Genomic DNA, 24,714 nt, shown 5'->3' with positions numbered 1-24,714 from the left:
TCACATACACCACGCAGGGAAAGCCCTGGCCTCTTTTCTCATTTTGGGATCGATATTCTTCCAAGTCTCCAAAAGATCACACGTTGTATAAAAGCTTAACCTCATCAAAACATTAGAGCTTAAGAATAATTTAACAATGAGATTCAAATTTGGTATGCTAAAAATTTTTCTTTACATAGATCTTCATTTGTCAAAAGGTAATTACATGATTCATGACCAAGGTTGTTAGATTTTTTTTATCCATTGATAGAAAAGGTAAGACCTCGTTCACTTCACCTTATATATTGCTGAATTGAAATTATTTTTACTAAATTAAATTTTTTTTTGCTGAACTTCGGTTATTTTTGCTTAACTTAAATTATTTTTACTTAAGTGAAATAATTTTAACTGATTTTCTGTGAATTTTACTAAACTAAATCTATTTTTACTGAACTAAACTTATTTTGACTGAAGTGAATTTATTTTTTGCTAAATAATATTATTTTTTTAAGTGAAGTAAACAAGACAAAATAAGATAGATTAGAAGAGCTAAGAGTTTGCTTTCAAAAAAAAAAAAAAAAAAAAAAAAAAAAGCTAAGAGTAATAAGATTATATTCAACTTTTGTTAGTGTTCCAACTTCCAAGTTGCCAAGTACAAATTTAAATCCATTGGATTTGAGTCATTGTAACAAGATAGACTAGTTTCAATAACATTGAGAAAAGCTTTACAAAATATAAAATTGTAGCAATTTAACTACATTAACGAAGAACTTTGAGTTAAGGGCTCAATGAGTTAGCCAAAGCACAAAACCAAAAATATCAGACATCATCAGAATATAATAATCTTTGTTAAGGTGTAGTGAAAATCCACACAGATACAGATATTACATAACCACTGAGAGTCATGAAAAGGCTACTGACAGCCAAAAGGCTACTGGCTTTAAGAAAATCGTTTACATTTAGCAGTTCTATAATGACAGTAAAGAAAGAGGGAGCCCCCATTCCTCACGGTGAGAAACAATTTCGTTTCTCACAGGTGGCATTTTGGAAATTATTCAAATGTTTATCACTTCATGTGCTGCTGAGTAGGATTTCGTGGGGACAGCCTATGTTGCAATGAGGTTGAGTAATGTTGTTATCAAGTAAACGATTTCACAGCTTTGGCTTCACCTCCACCTCCACCGACAACAAACACCAACACCATCACCTTCCTATTTCGTCCCCACCGACACCATCATCTTCCTCTTTCGTCTACACCGGGGACAACCACCATTATCGGCGGCGAATAGGCGGCTTCGCCGCCAAAATCAAATGACAAACCCAATAAAAAAGGGAAAAATTTATGGCATGGTCAAACCCAAAGGGTAAGGGTGACCGTCCTCCATTGAAGCTGTCATCGAGCTTGAATTCAATTCCTCCATTGAAGCTGTTTACCCACCCCACCAACATTCAAATAATCAAGCATGTTGTTCAATTAGAGGGAAAAAAAAGAGTACTATGGGAAAATAATGTTCGATTAGAAATTGATTGAGAAGTTACCTGGAACCAGAATTCGTCCGGCGTATGTCAAGTTCAATCGGTGATCCAAAATGCGAGTTGGACAAATTCAAGATGTGTTCCGCCCAGAATTCGACTGCAACCCCTAAAAATCCATGCCTTCTTCAGCCAATTCGTGCCTTTCTTCAGCCTGGGTAGGAACGACTGCCTTCTTTACTAGTCAAAATTTTAAAAATTAATTAAATGGGCAAACGTTGAAAGTTAACGGCGTCAAGCACTGGTCTCCCTCTTATAATACAGCTGGCACACAAAGTGAATCACGTAATATTAATGAGGACACATCAACCTTGACAGCAAAGGACTTGTGAGCGGTGAAATGTCTGTTCTGCCCCCATGAGAAACGTTTCCTGTTTCTCACGGTGAGCAACAGGGAATTAGCCGTAAAGAAATAACACAAATGGTCTTAATTAATGTTAAAACACCCTCAAAAATTCTGCAACTTGCTTCTTAAGCACACCAATTAAGTTATTAGATAAACTAAATCTTTCAGCATACTTAACTCTCAAGGAGTTACTGCACAACATTACGCTGCCTCCCATCCGGAATAGCAAAAAGAACAATTGGCTTCGAATGTTTGTAAAATGGAACATCACATCTGAAATAACCCTCTCTCTAATTGAATGATCTCTCCAGAAATCAGATACCGCATGTTTATGTCCCCAGGTGCGAAGGTGTTTTTTCTGGTGACAGTGTTAAGTGCCTTGAAAAACTCCTCCTCTTCCTGCATCTTTTCCTCCTTTCCCTTCTCACCTTTCTTTTTCTTGATTTTGACCTGAGATAGAAAACGAATTCAATCAAGAAACAAATTAGTGGGAATCAATAACAATTGTTATACAACATGGTTGTCTCCTTAGTAATCAGATAATCAAACTCCACAAGCTGAAGCCGGGCTAGTTCATCTGTCTCAGGAAGCCAAGTCAGCTTCAGCTTAGTTGCTTTAACAGATCCTTCGAGATGCAACACTCCTAACAACTCCATAACAATACCCATCTCATTCCAGTATTCCACTTGATTTCTTTAATAATACAATTTCCCCAATCCATTAAAGTCACCTCATCATTAGCAGATACGCTTAAAGCATTAGCATAATCAATCTATATTTTTTTTTGGTGTAAAGTGTGCACTTATCTCCTGCTTCTTTAAACTTTTTATGCCGAGGCATGATGCGCACAAAGAGCTCTGCAGGGCCATCAGCAAGGGTTATTAGCTCTCGGTGTTCCTCGAGCACAGCAGTATGTCTTGGACAAATGGGATCAATGATCTTTTTATTGATGGTCCACAGTTTATCCCATTGCATCAGATTTTGGTTTGTGGAAGCCCCCTGCAGAACAGCATTATAGAATAAGTTCAGAATTTGCACATACATAAAAATGTACTTGCAGAAAGGCACTTTCGACTTAAAATTTTCACTACATTGCATATCACAGAATCAACAGAACACAAGGTTATACAGTTGGAGCAAAACAAAATGTAACTGCGAATTACACCTGTTCGCCTATGAATTGGGTAAGTGCCTCTATCTTAAGACCTCTGCGCACCATCCCTTGAATAGTAGGTACACGAGGATCATCCCATCCGTCAACTCTTCCATTTTGCACAAACCATAGAAGCTTACGCTTGCTTAAAAGTGTATAGACCATACTCAATCTACTAAATTCATAAAAACAAACTTTTCTAACTCCCATATCCTCTTGGATCATGTGACATTGATTATCACGGTCACGATATTCATTTGACCGAAGGACATGTGTTATGCCTTCCAAAGCATCTACAAATGGACTTGCAAAGCCATAGGTTGGGTACAACTTATATTTGAAACCAACCCGATGATGGTGAGCTAAATTGCACCTGTAGTAAACAGGGTCTCTGAGACACTTGTTTGTATTCTGGAAGTCTAATTGCCCCTTAGACAACACATCAGGCCTCTGTCAGATCCCACAATCATTTCCTTCCATAACTCCAAATTCTTACTTGCACTATTGTTCCTGCACTTCGATTCAACCCCTTTATCCCTTTCAATCCTTATTTGATCTACTGGTGTATCATCCACATATGCTTCACCCTCACGAATCAATTTCTCAGCCATATCCATCAACTGAGGGAACAGGGAAGTAATCAGATGTATAAGTTACAGCATCATAAACAATGCCGAGAGTAACAATATCTTTGAGAAGACTCTCCACAAATTCAGTGCTTTCTTTAGCTGGGTTTGTGTCATCCAATCGCACAATCAGACGACCTTTATACTCATCAATAAAATATTCATTGAGCAAGGCTGCTTTCTTTAGCTGGGTTTTTTTTTTATTTATTTTTTATTTTTTATTATTTTATATATATATATATATTATTGTTTTTAATATGTAAATAGCAATGACAATTAACGAACCCTAATGTCCGTTAATTAATGTTGATGTTAAAGGTTATGGTTAATTATAAAAAGTGAAATTGAGGGCACATCTTAAACGTTTGTAAAAGCATGGACACAGTTTAGAAACCGAAGAAGTTTAGGGGCATAGGTTAGAAAAACCCTTGATTTTACTTGGAAGCTCACTATAATTGGATATCCTAAGTCTATTAGGACTAATTTCTACCCCCAAATATTTCCCAAAGGTAAGGACACTATAAGAGATATACAAGTACGATATTGGAAAAAATATATGTGATATATTTTCCGTATTGATCTTATTAGTAGAATAATATATTTAGATTTATTTATGTGAAGATAATATTTAGTAAATATATCTTTAGGATATATGATTATAGTAGTATATCTTTTAGGAAGATTGTTTCCTATCTTATAAGCGTGGTTTGTATAAATACTCTACCTATCGATGAATAATAATCAAGCAATACAAGTCATTCCATTCTCTCCTTCTCTAATTTATCATGGTATCAAGAGCAAGTTAGATTTTGGGACCGTTTGTTGCGTTTCGGTGAGTCCGACCCACCGCGGAAGGAAACCCGAGCCAAGATCACACTCACAATAATTATAGCCATAAAGCATAATTAACTTAAATGACAAGATTAAGAAAGAGATTAATACTTTTGTTGCGTGCTTCGCTCACTTAATTGAGCTCTTACTTCGAAAGCTCTTAGCCCCGCTCACACGAGGACCTCCAACGAAGTCCACCCGCAACCCGAGCACCGAAAATGGTCTATTGCTTAGGAGTTAGCTAAGCCCGACCTTAAAACCCGAGTAAGTAATTGTGTTCAAAGGTTTTCACAATGGTGATGCCTTTTTCAATACTTACTCAAGCAATTTTCCCAATACCCCAACTTGGGTATTTATAGGGAAATGCAAGAGTGAGAAAAACTCACCCATCAATGTGGGAGATTTGATTTTTTCATTTTATTTTAAATCAAAAATAAAATTAATAATCAAGCTACTAATAAATCAACAAGTGGCATGTTCACAAGAGAGGTTAGGTGAGGACCATTTGGAGAAGGGGGGACCAAACTTGCTCCCCACTCCTCTCCCGGCCAACACAACACCCCAAACCCAATTGCTTTGCGCCACGTGGCAGCTCCACACTTAGGCACCAAGGCACCCAAGGTGGGCTGCCTTGCCGCTGCCACCCCTTTCGGCCCAGCAGGCCACACACCATATGTGCGGGCTGCTATGGCCGAAGGCTGCTGCTAGCAAGCCACGCACCATGTGCGGGCTGCTAGCTGCAGCATGCTAGCACACCACGCACTAGGTGCGTGCTGCTAGCCGTAGCTTGCTAGCAAGCCTCGCACATGGTGCGGGCTACTAGCTTCGGCTTGCTGACATGCCACGCACCTTGTGCGGGCTGCCAGCCTCGGCCAGCTGCTAGCATGCCACGCACATGGTGCGGGCTGCTAGCTGGCCATGCCAGCCAAGGTGCGCTAGCACGCATTGCTAGCCACCTTGCTAGGCCATATGCCCCTAGCACTCGAGCATTCCGATGCTAGGGGTATTTTAGTAATTTTGTTGATTAATAAGTAATTTTCTCGTCTCGTCTTTTATTATTTTCGACTCGACTTCCGATGCTCGATTTCGACGCTCCAAGCTCGAATTTCCGACGTCTAAATATTAATTACTCGGTCGACTCATTAATTTCTTCCGAATTAATTCGTCGCTTTAGTTCGTTAGTTGCTTGGGTGTGACCCGAAGGGTTCAGTCAAGATTAAGCTGTAATATTAATTATACATTAATATTACTGATTGGAACCGGCCTCCACCCATGTATTCCGATCACTTGACCTCACTGAATAATTAGCTTTCTAATAATTCTGAACTCTCTATCAGAATAATACACTTGTTCGAAGGACACCATTCCTTTCAATCTCCCACTTGTCCTTCCGGACAAGTGCGCTTTTAGTGTATAGCCTTTTTCCTATGTCACTTAATGTCTCTTCATGAACTATAAGGTAAGATTTATTCGTCATCCTTATTATGTTCAGAAGTGTTTCTCGATCCCGAGTCTGACTGTCAATAAACAGATGATTTCTAAAATCCATCCGAGCACGACCATGCATTTTACAGTCTCGCTCTTTGAGAGGCCTTGTAAACAACAAAGACATCTTCCCTATTTTAGTAGGGGGACATTCCCAGTCTTGTAATGCAGCTTCTCTTACTGAGAGGACCTAGCCGCTCGAGTGTTGGCGTTATAATCCCCTTTTATGGCAGACTTTTGACAACATCAAAGCGGACTAGTACTCAAACAAGAGAACTCACAATACTCATGGTCGAGGAAATAGGTTCTGATAGCCATAATGAGAATTATACTTATGACGATTTTTAATCTCTTAAAGTATTCTCATAGGTCGATCCAGTATAGTTCTAAACCAATACCTGTGCAAATGATTTATGACAATCATGTCCTTGTAGCACAAGAAACGGTGCTATAAATCAAACTACACACTAATCTCAAGTGGTCATTAACCGTCCATTGTTTAAATGACCTTGATAAGGGATAATTCTCGATTATAATATTCAATGTTCACTTAATAGGTGTTTCCTTACCAAGACTGGTCTTGATACCCTATTTTGAATATTCTCATAATCGAATGGACTCATTATTTAATCCTAAACCACAATTAAATAGCAAATGAAGTAATAAAATGTTGCATGAAATTTAAATTACTCCAAAACTTGAATGGTTTTTCTTAGTGTCTTACATTAAATGTTCAAAAATTAACTAAAACACTAAATAGGGGAATCAAAGCCAGTCTCCAACGTGCCTGATTCCCATTGCCTCAACGTGCTTGTTGTGCTTCACTTGAGGCAAAGGTTTAGTAAGTGGATCGGCTACATTGTCATCCATTTCAACTTTACAAATTCTGATTTCACCTTCTGATTTCCATTCTCGAATCATGTGAAACCGCCGCTTGACATGTTTGACCTTCTGATGTTCCCTTGGCTCTCTGGCCTGAGAAATAGCTCCATTGTTGTCACAATAGAGGGCTATTGGACCCTTGATTGAGGGTACAACATCAAGTTCACCAATGAACTTACGAATCCAAACAGCCTCCTTAGTTGCTTCAGCGGCTGCCAAGTATTCCTTTTCAGGTACTTTAGGATATTCTTGGCCATAGTCCAATGGGTCTCTCCTGGGTCTGATTGGTAACGGCTCGTAGCACTCAAGGCACACCCCCTACATATCACGGCATACATGATCGATCCAATAAGCGAAGCATATGGAATCTGATTCATCCTTTCCCGCTCATCAGGTGTCTGTGGACACTACTTCTTGCTTAGGATTATGCCATGTGATATGGGTAGGTGACCTCTCTTGGCCTCCTCCACGCCGAATCGAGCCAGGACCTTATCAATATAAGTACTTTGGCCCAATCTAATCATCTTTTTCGATCTATCCCTATAGATCTTGATGCCTAGTATGTACTGAGCCTTTCCCAAGTCTTTCATTGAGAAAAACTTTCCGAGCCATGCCTTTACAGACTCTAATAACGGAATGCTATTTCCAATGAGCAATATGTCATCGACATATAAGACTAGGAAGACGATGTCACTCCCACTGACCTTTTTGTAAACACAAGATTCATCTGGATTCTTGATAAAACCAAACTTACTGATGGCTTCATCGAATCGCAGATTCCAACTCCTGCTAGCTTGATTTAGCCATAAATGGACTTTTTAATCTTACAAACTTTCCCAGCATTGTTTTGGTCGAAAAAACCTTCAGGCTGTGTCATATACACAGTTTCTTCCAGAATACCATTGAGGAAGGCGGTTTTGACGTCCATCCGCCATATTTCATAGTTGTAATATGCAGCAATCGCTAGGAGGATCCAAACGGATTTAAGCATTGCGACTGGAGAAAAGGTTTCATCGTAGTCAATACCATGAACTTGTTTGTAACCTTTTGCTACCAATCTGGCTTTGTAAATGAATACATTTCCATCTTTGTCGATTTTCAACTTGAAAATCCACTTACATCCGATAGGTGTGTAACCTTCGGTTAAGTCAACCAAGTCCCAGGCTTGATTTTCAAACATGGAATCCATTTCAGATCTCATGGCCTCTTGCCATTTAGCAGAGTCGGTGCTTGCCATCACTTGCTTATAGGTTGCCGGTTCATCTTAATCCATAATCAGGATGTCCTGATTCTCGGTTAATACTATACCAAGATATCTATCAGGTTGAGATCTCGGCCTCTGAGACCTATGTAGGGTAATGGACTGAGCATTTGCATTGTCGATTAGACTTTGCACATTTTGATCATTTTGACCTGCGTCAACAGATGCTGTTTGAGCACTTTGACTGTCAATCTGATTTTGTTGCTCATCCTCTCGAACTTCATTGAGTTCGATTTTCCTCCCACTTGTCATTTTGGAAAGGTGCTCCTTCTCTAAAAAGACACCATCGCGAGCAACAAAAACTTTGTTCTCCAATTTGTTGTAGAAATAATACCCTTTGGTTTCTTTTGGGTAGCCCACAAAGTAAACCTTTTCAGATTTGGGATGAAGTTTGTCAGAAATCAATTTCTTGACATATGCTTAACATCCCCATATCTTTAGAAAAGACAACCTAGGAGGTTTCTTCGTCCATAACTCGTATGAAGTCTTTTCTACAACTTTTGATGGAGCACGGTTCAGTTTTAGTGCCGCAGTTAGAAGTGCGTGTCCCTAGAAAGAGATAGGAAGATCACTAAGACCCATTGTAGATCGTACCATGTCTAACAAGGTTCGATTTCTCCTTTCGGATACTCCGTTCCATTGTGGAGTTCCTGGAGGTGTCAATTCTGAAAGTATACCCTTATCTTTCAGATGGTAATCGAATTCTTGGCTCAAGTATTCACCACCTCGATCCGATCGAAGGGCTTTGATTTTCTTGCCAAGCTGATTTTCATCTTCACTTTGAAATTCTTTGAACTTTTCAAACGATTCAGATTTGTGCGACATGAGGTAGACATAATCATATCTACTATAGTCGTCTGTGAAGGTGATAAAATATTGATGTCCGTTCCTTGTGGCGGAGCTCATTGGTCCACATACATCGGTGTGTATCAGACCTAATAAGTCTCCTGCCCTTTCTCCCAGCTTGGAGAACGACTGCTTAATCATCTTGCCTAATAAACATCCTTTGCAATTCTCAAACGATTGCAAATCGAAAGAGTTAAGAACTCCTTCTTGTAGAAGTTTCTTGATGCGTTTTATGTTAATGTGGCCAAGACGACAATGCCACAAGTATGATTGACTCTTAGCTTTGGTATCATTATAAACATGTTTGTCTAAACACACATAAATGTGTCATTCCACAAATATAAGCAAGACATAAAACATAAGTCTTGTGATCAAAGTCAAAATGACGTCCAACGCCAAAAGATCAAAGTATGGTTGATAAAACTAAACAAGTTTTAATTCTAGACAAAACATGAGACTACAAGCTTTCTTTGGACAGATTATCTTCATCTTCCACTTGAGTACTCATACCCACTTGAAAAGCACCGCTCACTTTGTTCCTGAAATAGGAGTACATAGTGAGTCAATTTTCCGGTATCTTATACCTTATAAATTGCTTATATTCAAGTGTAAAGATGATACTTGAGATTGAGTCTATTTTTCCTCTTGCCTCATCTTCCAGATACATGCTACATCCTTTATTGTAGTGTCATTTCTTACTACAATAGAAGCAACACATCTTAGCTTTGTTCTTGAACTCCTTCTTCTTAGGCCTCAGAGCAAACTTAGCCCCCTTGCAAGAATAGGTTTTCTGAAGCTCTTGGATAACTTCCTCTAAGGATAGTTTATTTCGTTTGGCGGTAAGTCGCATCTTTAATGCCACATAGCCCGAGTGGAGTGAGCTCAGAAGCATATGAGCCGCTTGTTCATCCTCCACCGGTTTGCCAATTAGCTCCAAGTGGGTGAATAACCTTGTCATCTTAAGCACATGGGCTTGAAGTGGCATCCCGGGTCTAAGTCTTGCACTATAGACCCTAGCCCATATTTCTTGCCTCTCTTTGGTGAGACACCCATCTTACGGTGGCTTGATCCTCATGTTAGAAAGTAACCTAGTCACCTCCTCCACAAGACCATCATAGTTGCCTCTAACATTCTTCGTGGCCCTCAAATTGACTACATCCTCTAGATCTTTGAGGAGCATATTTGGAAAATAGTTGGAGAATATCCTCTTCCATTGTTCCGGAATGGAATTTTCCATGAGTCGCGAGACTCTCTTGCAATCATAACTCCACTCCTCATGAGCCTCATCGCTCATAACCCCTTTTAGTAGAAACTCGGGATGGGCGTATCCAGAATATGCTCTAGGTAGCAATTTTGGAGGGTCTTTCGGAGTTCTGCTTCCCATTCTTTAAAGTTCACCAAATTCAAGCAAAATGGTTAATTTTCGGGAAGTTCCGTGCACATTAGATTGTTGTTGATAGTTGAAGACATGATTCTACAATTGAAAGAATTTAAAATGAAAAACCATTCATAATACTTAAATAAGATTAAAATCATGCATTTTAATCAAACTTATTTAAACGTCTTATTCACACATTAAAATTGTCCCCGTTTTGGTGAGAATAAGTCGATTCCAAGATCCAAAGAAACAAAGAGTAGTTAAGCATGCTTTGGCTTGTCTTAACACTCAATCTCCTAAGGTAAGCAACGCTTTTCTAATGGCTCTAAGCCACTCTTGGTTGGATAAATCGTCGCATCTAATGCACTCTCAACAACTTATCCACTTTGCCACGACATCTTAGGATTCCATCACTCATATCGTTGAGTATAACCAAAACCAACTTGCATACCCGGTATCCCTTACGTATCCTAGGGAGCAATAGTGATGCCTCGCTTTGTCGTAGCCCATCACTACTCTCAATAGGTTGATAAGTGTTGTTATGAAATGACAATTTCACTCAATATTTTAGGGACCTAGGGTTTCTATGTTGGTTGATTTAAGTGAACTTAATTTATCATCACAATATTCAAAATCCTAAACATGCATCTAACATATAATTCATATATAAATATTCATAAATAGATATATATCGAAAACATAAATAAAGATGCATTTGGCAACTAGCATGACCCCTTGAGTCTTCAAGTCTTCAAGGGACGACTTTTGCAACTTCATGGCTATGTCTTCCAAGAATCTCCGTCTTCAAGACATGACCATAATTATGCAAATACTAGTATCTACGATTAGGAATAATCTAAATATTAAGGTACAAAAATACTCAACGGTTCCCATACCGTATTTAGATTTACAAAAAATACATCACGGATCGCAATCCGTATTTTCTATCCTAATCGGGCCCCACTAGTTGCCATTTTATAAAACCTGTGAAAGAATACACATTCCATTCACTATTTGTGAATGGCCCATGCATTTTACAACAATAAACAAGTAACAATGCATAAAACGCGCGTAAACTAGTAACTAATTAAGGTTGTTAATCCAATTAACATGCCTAATTAAAACTAGTCAAAGTTGTTTAATTGATTATGTAATTTAGCGCAATTAATAATTGAAGCTCCCACTAAACTTTGCATCCATCTTAATTAATCCAATTAATTAAGTCGGTAAACCCAAATATTTGCCAAAATTAAATTTTGCAAATGCCGCTAAAAACCGAGGCCTAGCCTCCAACATTTATTAAAATAATTAAAACCAAATTAAATTAATAAAATAATTAAAGCGGCAAAATAAGAAAACATGAAGCCAACCGCATTCAAGTGGCTCATGCACTAAGTACGTGCCATATGCAAGCCAAGTTCGTCTAGCAACCCCGGACTATACGGCTTGCTGCATATGCCTCCACCACCCCACGAAGCACTAGCTAGGCCGAGCCTAGTAGCGTTTGCTACGGGTTACCTGATGCTAGGCACACGCACTAAGGCTGCTTCCCCTTCGCACCAAGCACCAAGCAACGCACACACACACCTAACTCAATGCATGCACCGGCCACGGCCAGCCACATGGCTGCATGCACGGTGCGCGCGCACAACACCTAGCTGCTGCCGTACCATGCTGCTGCCTTGGCTGCCATGGTGCTCCATGGTGCCGGCACAAGAAGTAGCCACGCAGATCAGCCACACCAAGCTCGGGCATCCCACTTGGCAGCCACATATGGGCTGCTATGCAGCCCGGCTAGCCAAGTGAGGCACTTGCCTCGGCTTACGTGCCATGACCCTCGGGTTTCCAACCCGATTTTTGTGTGACACGTAACTAATTCTAAATTAATTTTAGAACTAACTTGATGAGCAAATATGAAAAATTAAACAAGTCCAACTTTAATTAAAAATTCATTAAGGTGCATACAACCAAAATTATTTCCAAGAACCATTGTTTAATAAAATTGGTTTAACTTGGTGCAATTAAGGGAAATAGCTCACTATTAATTTAATTAATTTTAATTAATCATGACATTTTGACAAAATAAAAGGGAGTTGGAAATATGAACACAAAGTTCAATATAAAGATTCTAACTTTAACACTTGTGAATCCTTGAAAGATTATATCTTCCAATATGAAGATAAATGAAATTTATATGACAAGATTCAAACTTTATGATTCCAATCAACTTAATACATGATTAAATCAAAATTTCAACCAAAAAAAATTCATGGAATTTCGTAACTCAAAGTTTCAATCACTTAAAATAATTAAAGATTGAATCTTTAGTACTTGGAAGCAACAAAGAACAAATTTTTCACACTTTAATGCAATGGTTTTGCAATTATGTGAAAATAAAAAACCAAACTTTCAAGCACCAATTACTACCAAGTAACCATGCTTAAAGAGGTTTAACATTGCACATAAATTAAAGAAAGAATCAAATACATAACCACCATAAATATGCCATAAAGATTCAAGGTTAGAAAGACTTAAAATTTTTCATCAAAACGAAAAATCCCTCGAAAAAGGCATTTCTACTGGTCGTTTTTTGGCTAAAAACACAGTCCTAAAAGGAAAAAAAAAACCATTTCCAGAACGCCTTTTCCACCCAAAATTCACTATTTTTGGGCAAAAATCTGGGTTCGGGGCTGAAATCAGCTATAATACGGGCTTAAAAATAATAAAACTGAGCTACTAATCTAATTAGCAACTTAAAACCAAAAAAATTAAGCCATAAAACACCTTGAAAATATGATTATAAAAATAAATGAGCAAGGCTCCGATACCGCTGTTGGGTTTCAGTGAATCTGATCCACCGCGGAAGATAACCCGAGCCAAGATCACACTCACAATAATTATAACCATAAAGCATATTTAACTTAAATGACAAGATTAAGAAAGAGATTAATACCTTTGTCGCGTGCTTCGCTTAGTTAATTGAGCTCTTACATCGAAAGCTCTTAGCCCCGCTCACATGAGGACCTCCAACGAAGTCCACCCGCAACCCGAGCACCGAAAATGGTCTATTGCTTAAGAGTTAGCTAAACCCGACCTTAAAACCAGAGTAATTAATTGTGTTCAAAGGTTTTCACAATGGTGACGCCTTTTTTAACACTTACTCAAGCAATTTTCCCAATACCCCAACTTGGGTATTTATAGGGAAATACAAGAGTGAGAAAATCTCACCAATCAATGTGGGAGATTTGATTTTTGCATTTTATTTTAAATCAAAAATAAAATCAATAATCAAGCTACTAATAAATCAACAAGTGACATGTTCACAAGAGAGGTTAAATGAGGACCATTTGGAGAAGGGTGGACCAAACTTGCTCCCCACTCCTCTCCCATAGCCGGCCAACACAACACCCCAAACCCAATTGCTTTGCGCCACGTGGCAGCTCCACACTTGGGCACCAAGGCACCCAAGGTGGGCTGCCTTGCCGCTGCCACCCCTTTCGGCCCAGCAGGCTACGCACCATATGTGCAGGCTGCTATGGCCGAAGGCTGCTGCTAGCAAGCCACGCACCATGTGCGGGCTGCTAGCTGCAACATGTTAGCACGCCACGCACTAGGTGCGGGCTGCTAGCCGTTGCTTGCTAGCAAGCCTCGCACATGGTGCGGGCTGCTAGCTTCGGCTTGCTGGCATGCCACGCACCTTGTGCGGGCTGCCAGCCTCGGCCAGCTGCTAGCATGCCCCGCACATGGTGCGGGCTGCTAGCTGGCCATGCCAGCCAAGGTGCGCTAGCACGCATTGCTAGCCACCTTGCTAGGCCAAATGCCCCTAGTACTCGAGCATTCCGATGCTAGGGTTATTTTAGTAATTTTGTTGATTTATTAGTAATTTTCTCGTCTCGTCTTTTATTATTTTCGACTCGACTTCCGACGCTCGGTTTTGACGCTCCAAGCTCGATTTTCCTAATGTCTTAATATTAATTACTCGGTCGACTCATTAATATCTCTCGAATTAATTCGTCGCTTCGGTTCGTTAGGTTCTTGGGTGTGACCCGAAGGGTTCAGTTAAGATTAAGCTGTAATATTAATTATACATTAATATTACTGATCGGAAGCGGCCTCCACCCAGGCATTCTGATCACTTGACCTCACTGAATAATTAGCTTTCTAATAATTCCGAACCTTCTATCAGAATAATACACTTGTTCGAAGGACACCATTCTTTTCAATCTCCCACTTGTCCTTCCGGACAAGTGCACTTTTAGTGTATAGCCTTTTTCCTATGTCACTTAATGTCTCTTCATGAACTATAAGGTAAGATTTATTCGTCATCCTTATTATGTCCAGAAGTGTTTCTCGATCCCGAGTCCAACTGTCAATAAACAGATGATTTCTAAAATCCATCCAAGCACAGCCATGCATTTTACAGTCTCGCTCTTCGAGAGGCCTTGTAAACAACAAAGACATCTTCCTTATTTTAGTAGGGGGACATTCCCAGTCTTGTAATGTAGCTTCTCTTACTGAGAGGACCTAGCCGTCCGAGTGTTGCCATTATAATCCCCTTTTACGACAGACGTTTGACAACATCAAAGTGGATTAGTACTCAAACAAGAGAACTCACAATACTCATGGTTGAGGAAATAGGTTCCGATAGCCATAATGAGAAGTATACTTATGACGATTTTTAATCTCTTAAAGTATTCTCATAGGTCGATCCAGTATGGGTTATTGCCCTAGAATGACGCGATTTGATTGGCGGCGCAATCAGGTTGCGACATGTGTCTAGGGGTCAGCGCCGTTTTGCGGCTTTCTCAATCGGGATTTGGGCCTCCTGATGTAAGGAGGCCCTTTTCTTTCATTGCAGGTGCTCTCCTAAACTTGACACGTGTCATCTTCTCATAGGGACACATGTCGCCTTTTTATTGGGCCACGTGTCACTACGGGATTGGACCACGTGTATGGGGTATTTTTACGCTAAACATTTGCGCTTCAGAGGGGGTGGCTCGTACGCTATAGGCCGCCTCCTCTGATTCTCTACTCTTTTTAATGCGTTAGAGTACGTGGGGATAAAACTTATAGCGGAATAGGCGGACGAATCTGTCCGCCAATTTAATGGATGGTCGCCTTGGGCCAATTTAATGGATGTCCGCCAATTTAATGGATGTCCTGTCCGTCTGTAATACCTCTAAGGGACATTTGAGTCTGGGAATTAGGCAGACGGAACATACCGCATGAATTTTTGGAGGAGAGCTCGAATGCCCAGCTTTTTAGGATGGCAGTTTTAATTCCGCTGTCGTGGCCGTCTATTTGGATGTGTCGTTACTCGTCCGTCTCTTTTCCCGTCCAAGTTAATAGAATCACCTTTTTAACGTTTTGAATTATAGGTTAACTTATTCAAAAAGTAACCGTTCGAATTCTTGGGCGGGAAAGGTGGATTTACCATTTTGTCCCCATAAATTTGGCCTATAAATAGAAGAGGTTTGACCTCATTTTGGCACTTTGGAACTTTAAGATTTTTAGAGAGAAGTCAGAGATTTTAGAGAGAGAAAGTGACTTCTTCCCTAAATCTTCAAGAGCTCCGCCGTACTTGAAATTTCCGATCAAGGTTTGAGTTTCCCGGCCAACTTCCAAGACTTGCAAGGACTTCTAGAGTTTACTACACGTACAGAGGTAGGCCGACTTTTCTACTTCTCTTTTTTCTTGCCTTAGTTTTTCTTTTTGTTTAAACTTGGATCAACACTTGGCTTTGTCCGTTTCTCCTTATGAGGCCGGCCGTTCGCCTGGGATTGAGGAGTCTAGAGTGGACGGAGACGAGCTATCTCCTTCATAGAGTGGGTCCATTTCTAGTGCGTACTAACTCTCATCCACCTATTCTTCTCTTTACCTGCACTTGAAAATGGCCCGTATACGATGCAAACGTACGATAGAGACGCTGCTAGAAACCCGGACGACAGCCTGGTACATCCAAGGGTCCCTTATGACCCTTATAACAAGAACGTCGAGACTAAGTCTACCAACAATACGACCACTACTAGTGGCACTGGATGCTCTGCGGTCGAAGTGACCACTTCTTTCGAAGAACGCCAAAGAGCAAAAGGCGTCTCATCTAATAGGGGAACGTTCGGGCAAACTCCAGAATTAAGGTTCCCCTAATACGCCAACTCAGTCATGGATCCGGCCGAATTGCTATCTCAAGAGTGGCCTCCAACCTCTTCTCGGGCAGACGTTGAATCGTCCGTCCTAATTTCTGAACAACCCTATCTCCAACATAGCAGGTTGGACAGGCCTAGGACAGGCCTAGGACAGGCCTAGGACAAGCATTGTAATTGCTAAGCCGTCCGACTTGCTACCTCGCAATGCCCCACCTTCGGGAAATCAGGCGGCCGCGGCAAAAGATAAGGGCAAGGGTCCCTTGGCGCCTGAGGGCGTAGTGATGGATGGAGGCGGCCAGAGCTCCAAAAGCAGGAGCTCGGCCGAGGCTGCTGATTTGGACAGAGTCTTGTCCTCTGAGTTTGGGGCCGCCCTTCACCCTGATGAAGAGGAGGCAGAGAAATGAGGCGGAGAACGAGGCAGGGGATGAGGCAGCGGCGGAGAACGAGGTATGGGATGAGGCGGCGGCGGAGGAGGCCGTTGCCAACATCGACAATTTCATGGATCCGTACGCCTGTACGGTGGGTAGCATGGCCTTGGGTTACCTGAATGACGAGTTGGATAAATATAAGGAATTCCTCCAACTAGGAGAGGGATTTGAATTGGTGGCGCCCAAAGGCCGCCTGGGAAGATGAGCGGCTGCGCCGGAGATCCTTTAGCGTCTATCGCGTTGCTCTGGACGTTGGACTTCGCTTCCCCCTTCATCCCTTTATTCGTACCGTTCTGGACGAATACAATATTGCTCTCTTCCAGCTGATGCCGAACAGCTGGTTGAATATTTTTGGGTACTTAGTGACATGCATCAGGAAAGGCTTCGAGCCGGACTTTCCAATTTTCTGTGAGATGCACTCCATGACCCGGCTGGAGAACCACACGGACGGATTGTTCATCCTTAGCACCACTTAGAATTATATGGTGGTGATGGACCGTGTGTCTAAGTGACGAGACTGAAATAACCGATTCTACCACATCAAGACAAAGGATATGGAATTCAACTTGCAGATGAATCAGTTTAATGCTAAGCTGATCCAACTTGGCCGAGGGGATCACAAGCCATACAAACCACCATCCACCCTAGCCAGGAACATCAACTTGACTACTTTAGGGTCAAGAAGGTGAAGAGGGATAGAAAAATGGTGGCCGTGCCAAAGAAATGGATCCCTTTGGCCGGTTGGCTTCGGGGCCCAATATTTATGTCGGCGTGCGGCCTATACCGGAACCTTCCCCAAGGTGGGGCTTTACAACTTTTATCGTCCGCTTGCCATTTCTTTTTTACTCTTTTCCTTCTCTTCTTAAGCAGAGGAAGCGTACGCCATGCTAGACAAGGAGCAGAAAGGCGAGGTCAACATGTCCGAGATTGATTTGGCTCGGTACGAGGCTCGACAAAATATATATGAGCAGACCAAGGAGGTACGGACCATTGATCTCTGACTTGTAACCTTTTTTTTCCGCTGAGCTGGTATGTTGGGAAGAGACTCCTTCCCTTCTTTACGCGGACTCTTCCTTGCGTCCGTGTTGGTATGTTGGGAAGAGACTCCTTCCTAATTTTGCGTGGACGCAGATTCGTTTTCATTTTTTCTTTTAAACTAACTTTTTACTTGTCCTTTTCAGTTTGCCACTCCTACTCCAAGGTCAAAGCGAAAGCAGTCGGCCACTGCTTCCAAGGACGACAAGGCGTCCAAGGCCAGGAAGACGGTCGCATCTAAGACCCTTTCCGACCTAGCGGCTAAGACGAAGTCACGGACTGCTTCAAAGCAATGCCAAGGAAAGCTACCCTGGCTGTCACGAAGCGAGGTCTCCAAGTCCGTGGATCCGACAACGAGGTCGGTCCATGATGTGTTCGCAGAAGCGGACAATGGGGGTAAGTCGTCCCCCGTAAAAACAGCCGGCTCTATCTTAACTCCGCCTGTCCAAAGAGTCAAGAAATTTGATTGGCAAGTGGCTGCCGGTCAGTCAGCTGAGGAGCAACTCGGCCGCACGAGTGAAGGAGGGGACGAACCCCCGCCACCTCCTCCATTAACCTTCAAATTTCCTTCTCCTCGTAGCTTCTTAAACGGTTAGTCAAAGTTTTATATTTCCCTTTGTTTTCTTGCAAGCCTCTTTTTTTTACTCAATTTAACACCATTTGTGGCCGCGCCTAGATATTGCGGAGGAGATGAACATGAAGCTGCCCAGCCAGTCACTTACTAGCGCGGACAAGAAGGCCATGAGAGAATCCATGGCCAGGGCCATCCCCCAGGAGCAACAGGACAAGCTGAGGGGAATCAATGAGGGCTTCCTCAGCCCCATGATCAATTGTAGTGCCGAGGAAACCATTCATGACTCTTTGCCAATTTAGATTTCATACTTAGAACATATTTCTTAGTTTGTTTTTGCTAACTCCTCTTCGTCCGGGTGCAGCTCTTCCTCAGGCTCAACGCCTTCCTAGATTGGAAAGAGAAGGAGAACGAGCGGCAGAAGAAGGCCTGGGATGAAGTTAGGGTTACGCCGTCACAGGGACGGCCGCCATTCAGAGGGTTCACTTGGAAACCCAAATCACTGCGCTGTCCGACAAAGCGACGCGACAAACTGAAGATTTAGTGAAGTTGGGCAAGGTTCTTGAAAAAGAGACCTTGGTGAGGGAAACCTTTCAGCAAAAAAGGGATGCGGCGATTCTAAACGCCCAACAATGGAAGGAGGGTTTTGAAGTCTCCGAGAAGCTAAAAGGAGATCTAACCCTGGCCCAAAAAAACCTTCAAACGACCCTCAAAGAGGTGGACACCCTCAGGGCCGAGGTGGAATCTCTGAAGAAGTCCGTTTCAGACTTAAATGAGCAATTGAAAGCGCCTCGACCGCCCAACCATACTGAAATCATCCGCATTGAGCACAATGCCGAGGAGAGGCTGTAGAGCCACTTCTTCAAGGCTTTTGAATTAATGGTGGACGAGGGGGAGGCCGCCTATTACCAAGAGCGCTGCACCAAGCGCCTCAACTACGTCTGCCTCAAAGAAGAGGCCAAGAAGGCAGGACAACCCTCTCCTGAACTTGTCGCTACCCCGGCCAAATTCGAAGAGGATGAAGATGATGATAAGGAGGCGGACGAAGTTGAGGACGAAAAGGAGGTGGAGCCGAATGGTGAAGAGGTGCCAGATGAGGAGCCGTCCACCCGTGCCGCGGCCGATGAGAAAGAGTTGGCCATGGAGGAGCCTGCCAAAGATGACAACTTGGCTGACTAGAGCTCAGGTCCTCCATCATCAGCTGCCAAGCTTCAGTCCTTTTGTACTTAGTTTATTTTTCCTATCATTGAACAATTTTCAATTTTAATGCCGCCTGTTTTGAGCAGCTGTGTAAGATATTTTGTTGCCTTCTGAGCGGTTTTATTTTTTTTTTTAGTTTTGCCGCCTTCTGAGCGGTTTATATATTTTTCCATACATAGCAAATTTTGCGCATTTTGTTATGCTTTTTATTTCTTTCGTACGAACACTGGGGGTATGCCCCTTTATTCGGCGTTCGCCTAGTCCATACTCTGGGTGGTTTGATTAACTTAGTTAGTCTTTATACTTAGAAGGATATGACGACTGGTAAGTTAATCAAATCATAGTAATGATTGCCGTTGGACTAGGCGAATCGCCGAATCAACATTAGGTATACGGCCGCTAAGTTGGCTTTGTAGGAGCCGTTCGTTGAAACAATTGCTCGGACATGCTCAGGAAATTTCAAGTAATATCTCAACTTGGAAATTTCTAGGTTTTGGCTGGGCTAGGATGCCTAGGTATGCCCTTGTCCTCTTTTTTGGGCATAAATTCCTTAGACAAATTTAGGCTACCTTTGTGCTTAATCGTCCGTCCTGGTTGTGGTCGGACGCTTTCTTTAACGTTGGGATGCCCTCGCTTAAACAATTGCACGGCCGCTCGGTTGTACCCCTTGTGATCGAGCTGTTATGTTGCAAATAACCCTGTTTTTGTTTTTATTCGGCATTTTGTTCATTCTTTTAAAGGCCGAGCTGCTATGTTGCAAGCAGCATCGTTATTATTTTTGCTCGGCATTTTTGCTGAATAATCGAAAGACATAAAAAAACAAAATAAGATAACAATGCTTGACTTTTTTCATTAATTTGTCAAAATTACATTGTTGGGGCCATACAGCCTTAATTACATTGCTCGGTCATCAAGACCTAGCTGTATGTACAACTTTTGGCCAAGTAAAAGAAAAGTTAAACATAGTATTTCTTCAGGTTGTCCGTGTTCCAAGTACGAGGAATCAGACGGCCACCCAAGGCTTCGAGGCGGTAAGTGCTATCTCAGACTTCTTCTCTAATTCGGTACGGCCCTTCCCAGTTTGGGGTTAACTTCCTATATTCATTAGCCCGGCCTACCGCTTCCGTTTTTCTTAAGACCAAGTCACCCATCTTCAGCGGCCGCTTAGACACTCGGCGATTATAAGCTCTTATCATTCTAAGACGGTAAACTTCATGTCTAAGCGTCGCGTTGCCTCTTGCCTCTGAAAGAAAATCTAAGGTTGTCTTCATAGCTTCCCAATTGGCATTCTCATCATATAGCATCACTCGAAGTGTGGGCTCGTACATTTCAATTAGGAGCACATCTTCAGCACCATAGACTAAGAAAAATGGGGTTTCTCCTGTTGAACTCTTCGCTGTAGTACGTATGGACCACAAAACCTTGACCAACTCATTTGCCCATAGGCCGCCTGCTTTCTCAAGCTTTCGCTTGATGCCATTGGAGATCAGCTTGTTATAGGCCTCAACTTGGCCGTTGGCTTGGGGACGGCCGACGATGCAAAACAGTGAGTGATGCCCTGGTCACTTAGCCATTCCTTGAGTTGGCGCGTTTCGAACTGAAGTCCATTGTCAAATACCATGGACTGAGATACTCCATAACGAGTAATAATATTTTTCCAGATGAAGGCTGATACGTCCGTCCACTTAATCCCTCGGACGGCCTCGGCTTCAACACATTTTGTGAAGTAGTCGACAGCTACAAGCACATACCGCCTTTAGCCAGACGCTGAAGTATACGGCCCCAAGATGTCCATGCCCCATTTTACAAAGGGGAGTGGACTGCTTATGGCCGACAAACTATTGGCCAGACGATGAATTAAGGTTGCGAATCTCTGGCACTTATCACATCTTATCACCATTTACATGGAGTCCGCGTTCATGCTCGGCCAGTAATACCCCAGATTGGTAGCCTTTTCTGCCAAGGCCCGTCCGCCTATATGGGATCCACAATGCCCTTGGTGGAGGTCGTCCAACACATCATGCCCTCTTTCCAAGGTGATACACTTCAAGTATGGTTTTACAAAAGCTCTCTTGAACAATTCCTCTCTCTTCATTTCGAACCAAGCCGCTCTCTTCTTCATCAGCCAGCTCTCTTTTGGATCGGCCGGGAGTGTCCCATCCCTTAAGTAGGAGATGATATCGTCCATCCAAGTGGAGCTCTATCAATAATTTGTATTGGCTCGACATCAATACTCCTATTTTCCCTTACCTCCCAAACACTGATCTAGGAGTGTCACGTGATGCCGAGGATAATAATTTAGAGAGTGTGTCCGCTTGATGATTTTCTGAACAGGGGACTTGTCGCAGAGTAAAATGTTCTAGGCTCTCGGCCTCGTCTTTAACCATCCGCAAATACTTCATCATGGCCGACTCCTTTGCTTCATAGTCACCATTCACTTGGCTGACTATCAGCTGAGAATCCGAACTTGCATCAACTTTTGTTGCCCCGGCCGCGTTACACATTCTAAGGCCAGCCAGAAGGGCTTCATATTCGACCTCATTATTGGAGGCTTGAAACTGAAATCTCATAGCATATTCAAATTTATCTCCTTCAGGAGACTGATAAACAATCTCAGCGCCGCATCAGGTCGCTGTTGCACTACCATCTACATAGACATTCCATATCTGGTCTCCTGTCGGCTGCAAGTCCGGCCGAGTCATTTCGGCCAAAAAATCAGCAAAGGCTTGCCCCTTGACCGCCTTCTAGGGCTCGAACGTGTTGTCAAAGCCTCTTAGCTCTAAGGCCTATTTAAGCATGCGGCCGCTGGCTTCCAAAGTTGCAAACGGCTTCTTAAGTTACTGGTCCGTATAGACCATAATTAAATGCGCCAAAAAATACGGTCGTAGCTTCTTTGATGCCATATACAATGTTAGGCCAAACTTTTCGATGGGGGGATACCTAAGCTCGGCATTATGTAAAACATGGATAATGAAATAGAATGGGATCTGGTGGCCGTCCCTTTCAGCAAGCAGGACGACACTTAAAGAATGCTCTGAGATGGTAAGGTACATATATAGCTTCTCATTTTTTAATGGACTGACGAGCTGAGGCAATGTATGCATATGGATTTTTAGTTGTACGAATGCTTCCTCGGCCTCTTCTGTCCACTCAAGCATGGCTTTCTTCTTGATGGTCTGAAAGAAATATCGGCACTTATCCCCTGATCTTTAAAAAATCGGCCGAGTGCGGCTAAACAGCCGGTCAATCTTTGCACTTCCTTGATCGTTCTTGGCGACTTCATATCCAAGACGGCTTGAATTTTTTCAGGGTTGGCCTCAATTCCACACTGATCTATCAAAAATCCGAGAAATTTGCCGGACTCAATACCAAAGACACACTTCTTTGGATTTAACATCATCTTATGCCGCCTGAGTTTGGTGAATGTTTCTCGGAGATCTTTCAAATGGTCAACCGACTCTTTTGATTTGACAATCATGTCATCGATGTACGCCTCCATGTTCTGGCCGAGCTGATTGGTCGGGTCTAAATCTACCGCAAGTGTACAGGTCAATTACAGTAAATATAGGGTGAGCAAGGTATCGTATCCACAAGGAGGTCTACTCAAGTACCAAATTAAGAAACTAGAATATTATTTAGACGACGAAAATATGAGAAAAGTAGTACTAAACTATAAACGATTAAGGCTTGCAAACTAATAAAATGATAGACAATAATAAGAAGTAGTTCTAGGTTTCGGGTTTCGCCAATTACTCTCTATAATGAAATTAAACTAATTGCAGGGTTGAACATATATAATATAACAATGATCGAATTACCAATAGCATGTAATCTCCTCTTCCAAGGTAAAAAACGCATATTTAAATCAACATTATGTCTACTTCCGTGATCACAACAATTGAAATAAACTCATTAAGAATAGGAATTCAAAAAGACCACCCCAAGTGTATAACTATTCCTAAAATTATATTACTTGACATTTGATAATCCCACAAACTAGTATTGAAATTTCACTTCCGCTAATAATCCAATACCTTAAACATACAATCAATTGGCCAGATTAAAAGTACGAATTAAAACAAGATTATCAAATTGCATTCATATAAATCAAACCCAAACAATATAATTCAATTCATTAATAGATTATAATGGACTACATCCCTAACCTAGAACAAAGAGATTTAGCTAGACATGGAGATTAAGAAAACACAACTAATTGATGAAGAATTGATACTAATAAACATATTAAATCAAACCAAAATCAACCAATTGCATAAACTAAAAGGATGAAGAGTAAACTCCAATTGAAGTGGTTGAACGCTGCTCTTTGTCTCCTGCGTCTGTGCGTTCGTGTTGCTGCTTCTCCGTGTGCGTCTCCTCGTCCCTCTGTGTGTCTCGCTGCTGCTTCTTAAGTATAGGAGAGTACAATGAGGGTTTTTCCTCCATTCATCGTGCCTCTGCCGCTTCTTGCTTTTGGGCTGTTAGGAGTTGGTGGGTTTTTTAAATCCCACTACTACTACTTCTTTTGCTTATACGTTGCACGTGAGTGTGTATTTAGTGGGCTTCCTTTATCTTCCTATCTCACTTGCAACAACCTGTAAATGATACAAAACCAAAGACTTTTAGCTCCATTCTTCTATTTATATCATATAATATAATATGAGTAAAATAAGAGCATAATATGATAGAAATGATTATTTGAACTTGTCAAAATAAAACTTCAAATTAAGATATAAATTCATTCAAACTATATAGATTATACTCTAAAATATCATTAAAATGATATAATTAAGTATATAAAATATGAACTAATCACTGATCCTTAAAGACCGTATTAACACGTCTCTGAAAAGTAGTAGGGGCGTTCTTAAGGCCGAACGACATGACTTTGTAACTGTACAACCCATGCTAGGTCACAAATGCGGTTTTTTCCTGATCTTCTTCCCATAAAGGGATCTGATGGAATCCGGAGTATGCGTCCATTAAGCTCATAAGGGCATGCCCGGCCGTAGAA

General features: G+C 41.7%; 2 protein-coding genes and 1 pseudogene across 2 annotated transcripts; all 3 read right to left on the bottom strand.

The window, feature by feature from the left end:
* Nucleotides 1-2,046: 2,046 nt before the first annotated feature.
* On the bottom strand, nt 2,047-10,179 carry LOC145564980 (glutamate--tRNA ligase, cytoplasmic-like; annotated as a pseudogene).
* Nucleotides 10,180-20,743: 10,564 nt separating this feature from the next.
* Nucleotides 20,744-21,600, bottom strand: LOC145564979 (uncharacterized). Its single transcript, XM_081625117.1, has 3 exons — nt 21,540-21,600; nt 21,319-21,437; nt 20,744-21,169 (listed from the first exon to the last, which is right to left on the bottom strand). The coding sequence occupies exons 1-3, from the start codon at nt 21,598-21,600 to the stop codon at nt 20,744-20,746; spliced, it is 606 nt and encodes a 201-aa protein (XP_081481243.1).
* LOC145564978 (uncharacterized) lies at nt 21,601-22,204 on the bottom strand. The gene is made up of 2 exons (XM_081625116.1): nt 21,951-22,204; nt 21,601-21,862 (listed from the first exon to the last, which is right to left on the bottom strand). Exons 1-2 carry the CDS (start codon nt 22,202-22,204, stop codon nt 21,601-21,603), a joined length of 516 nt encoding a protein of 171 aa, XP_081481242.1.
* Between the last annotated feature and the right edge of the window lie 2,510 nt (nt 22,205-24,714).

This window comes from Chenopodium album, chromosome 10, assembly GCF_948465745.1.
Source record: "Chenopodium album chromosome 10, dcCheAlbu1.1, whole genome shotgun sequence".
In the NCBI taxonomy this organism is placed as follows: Eukaryota; Viridiplantae; Streptophyta; class Magnoliopsida; order Caryophyllales; family Amaranthaceae; genus Chenopodium; species Chenopodium album.
Note: the sequence above shows the minus strand (reverse complement) of the source record. Positions and strands in the feature narration are given on the sequence as shown.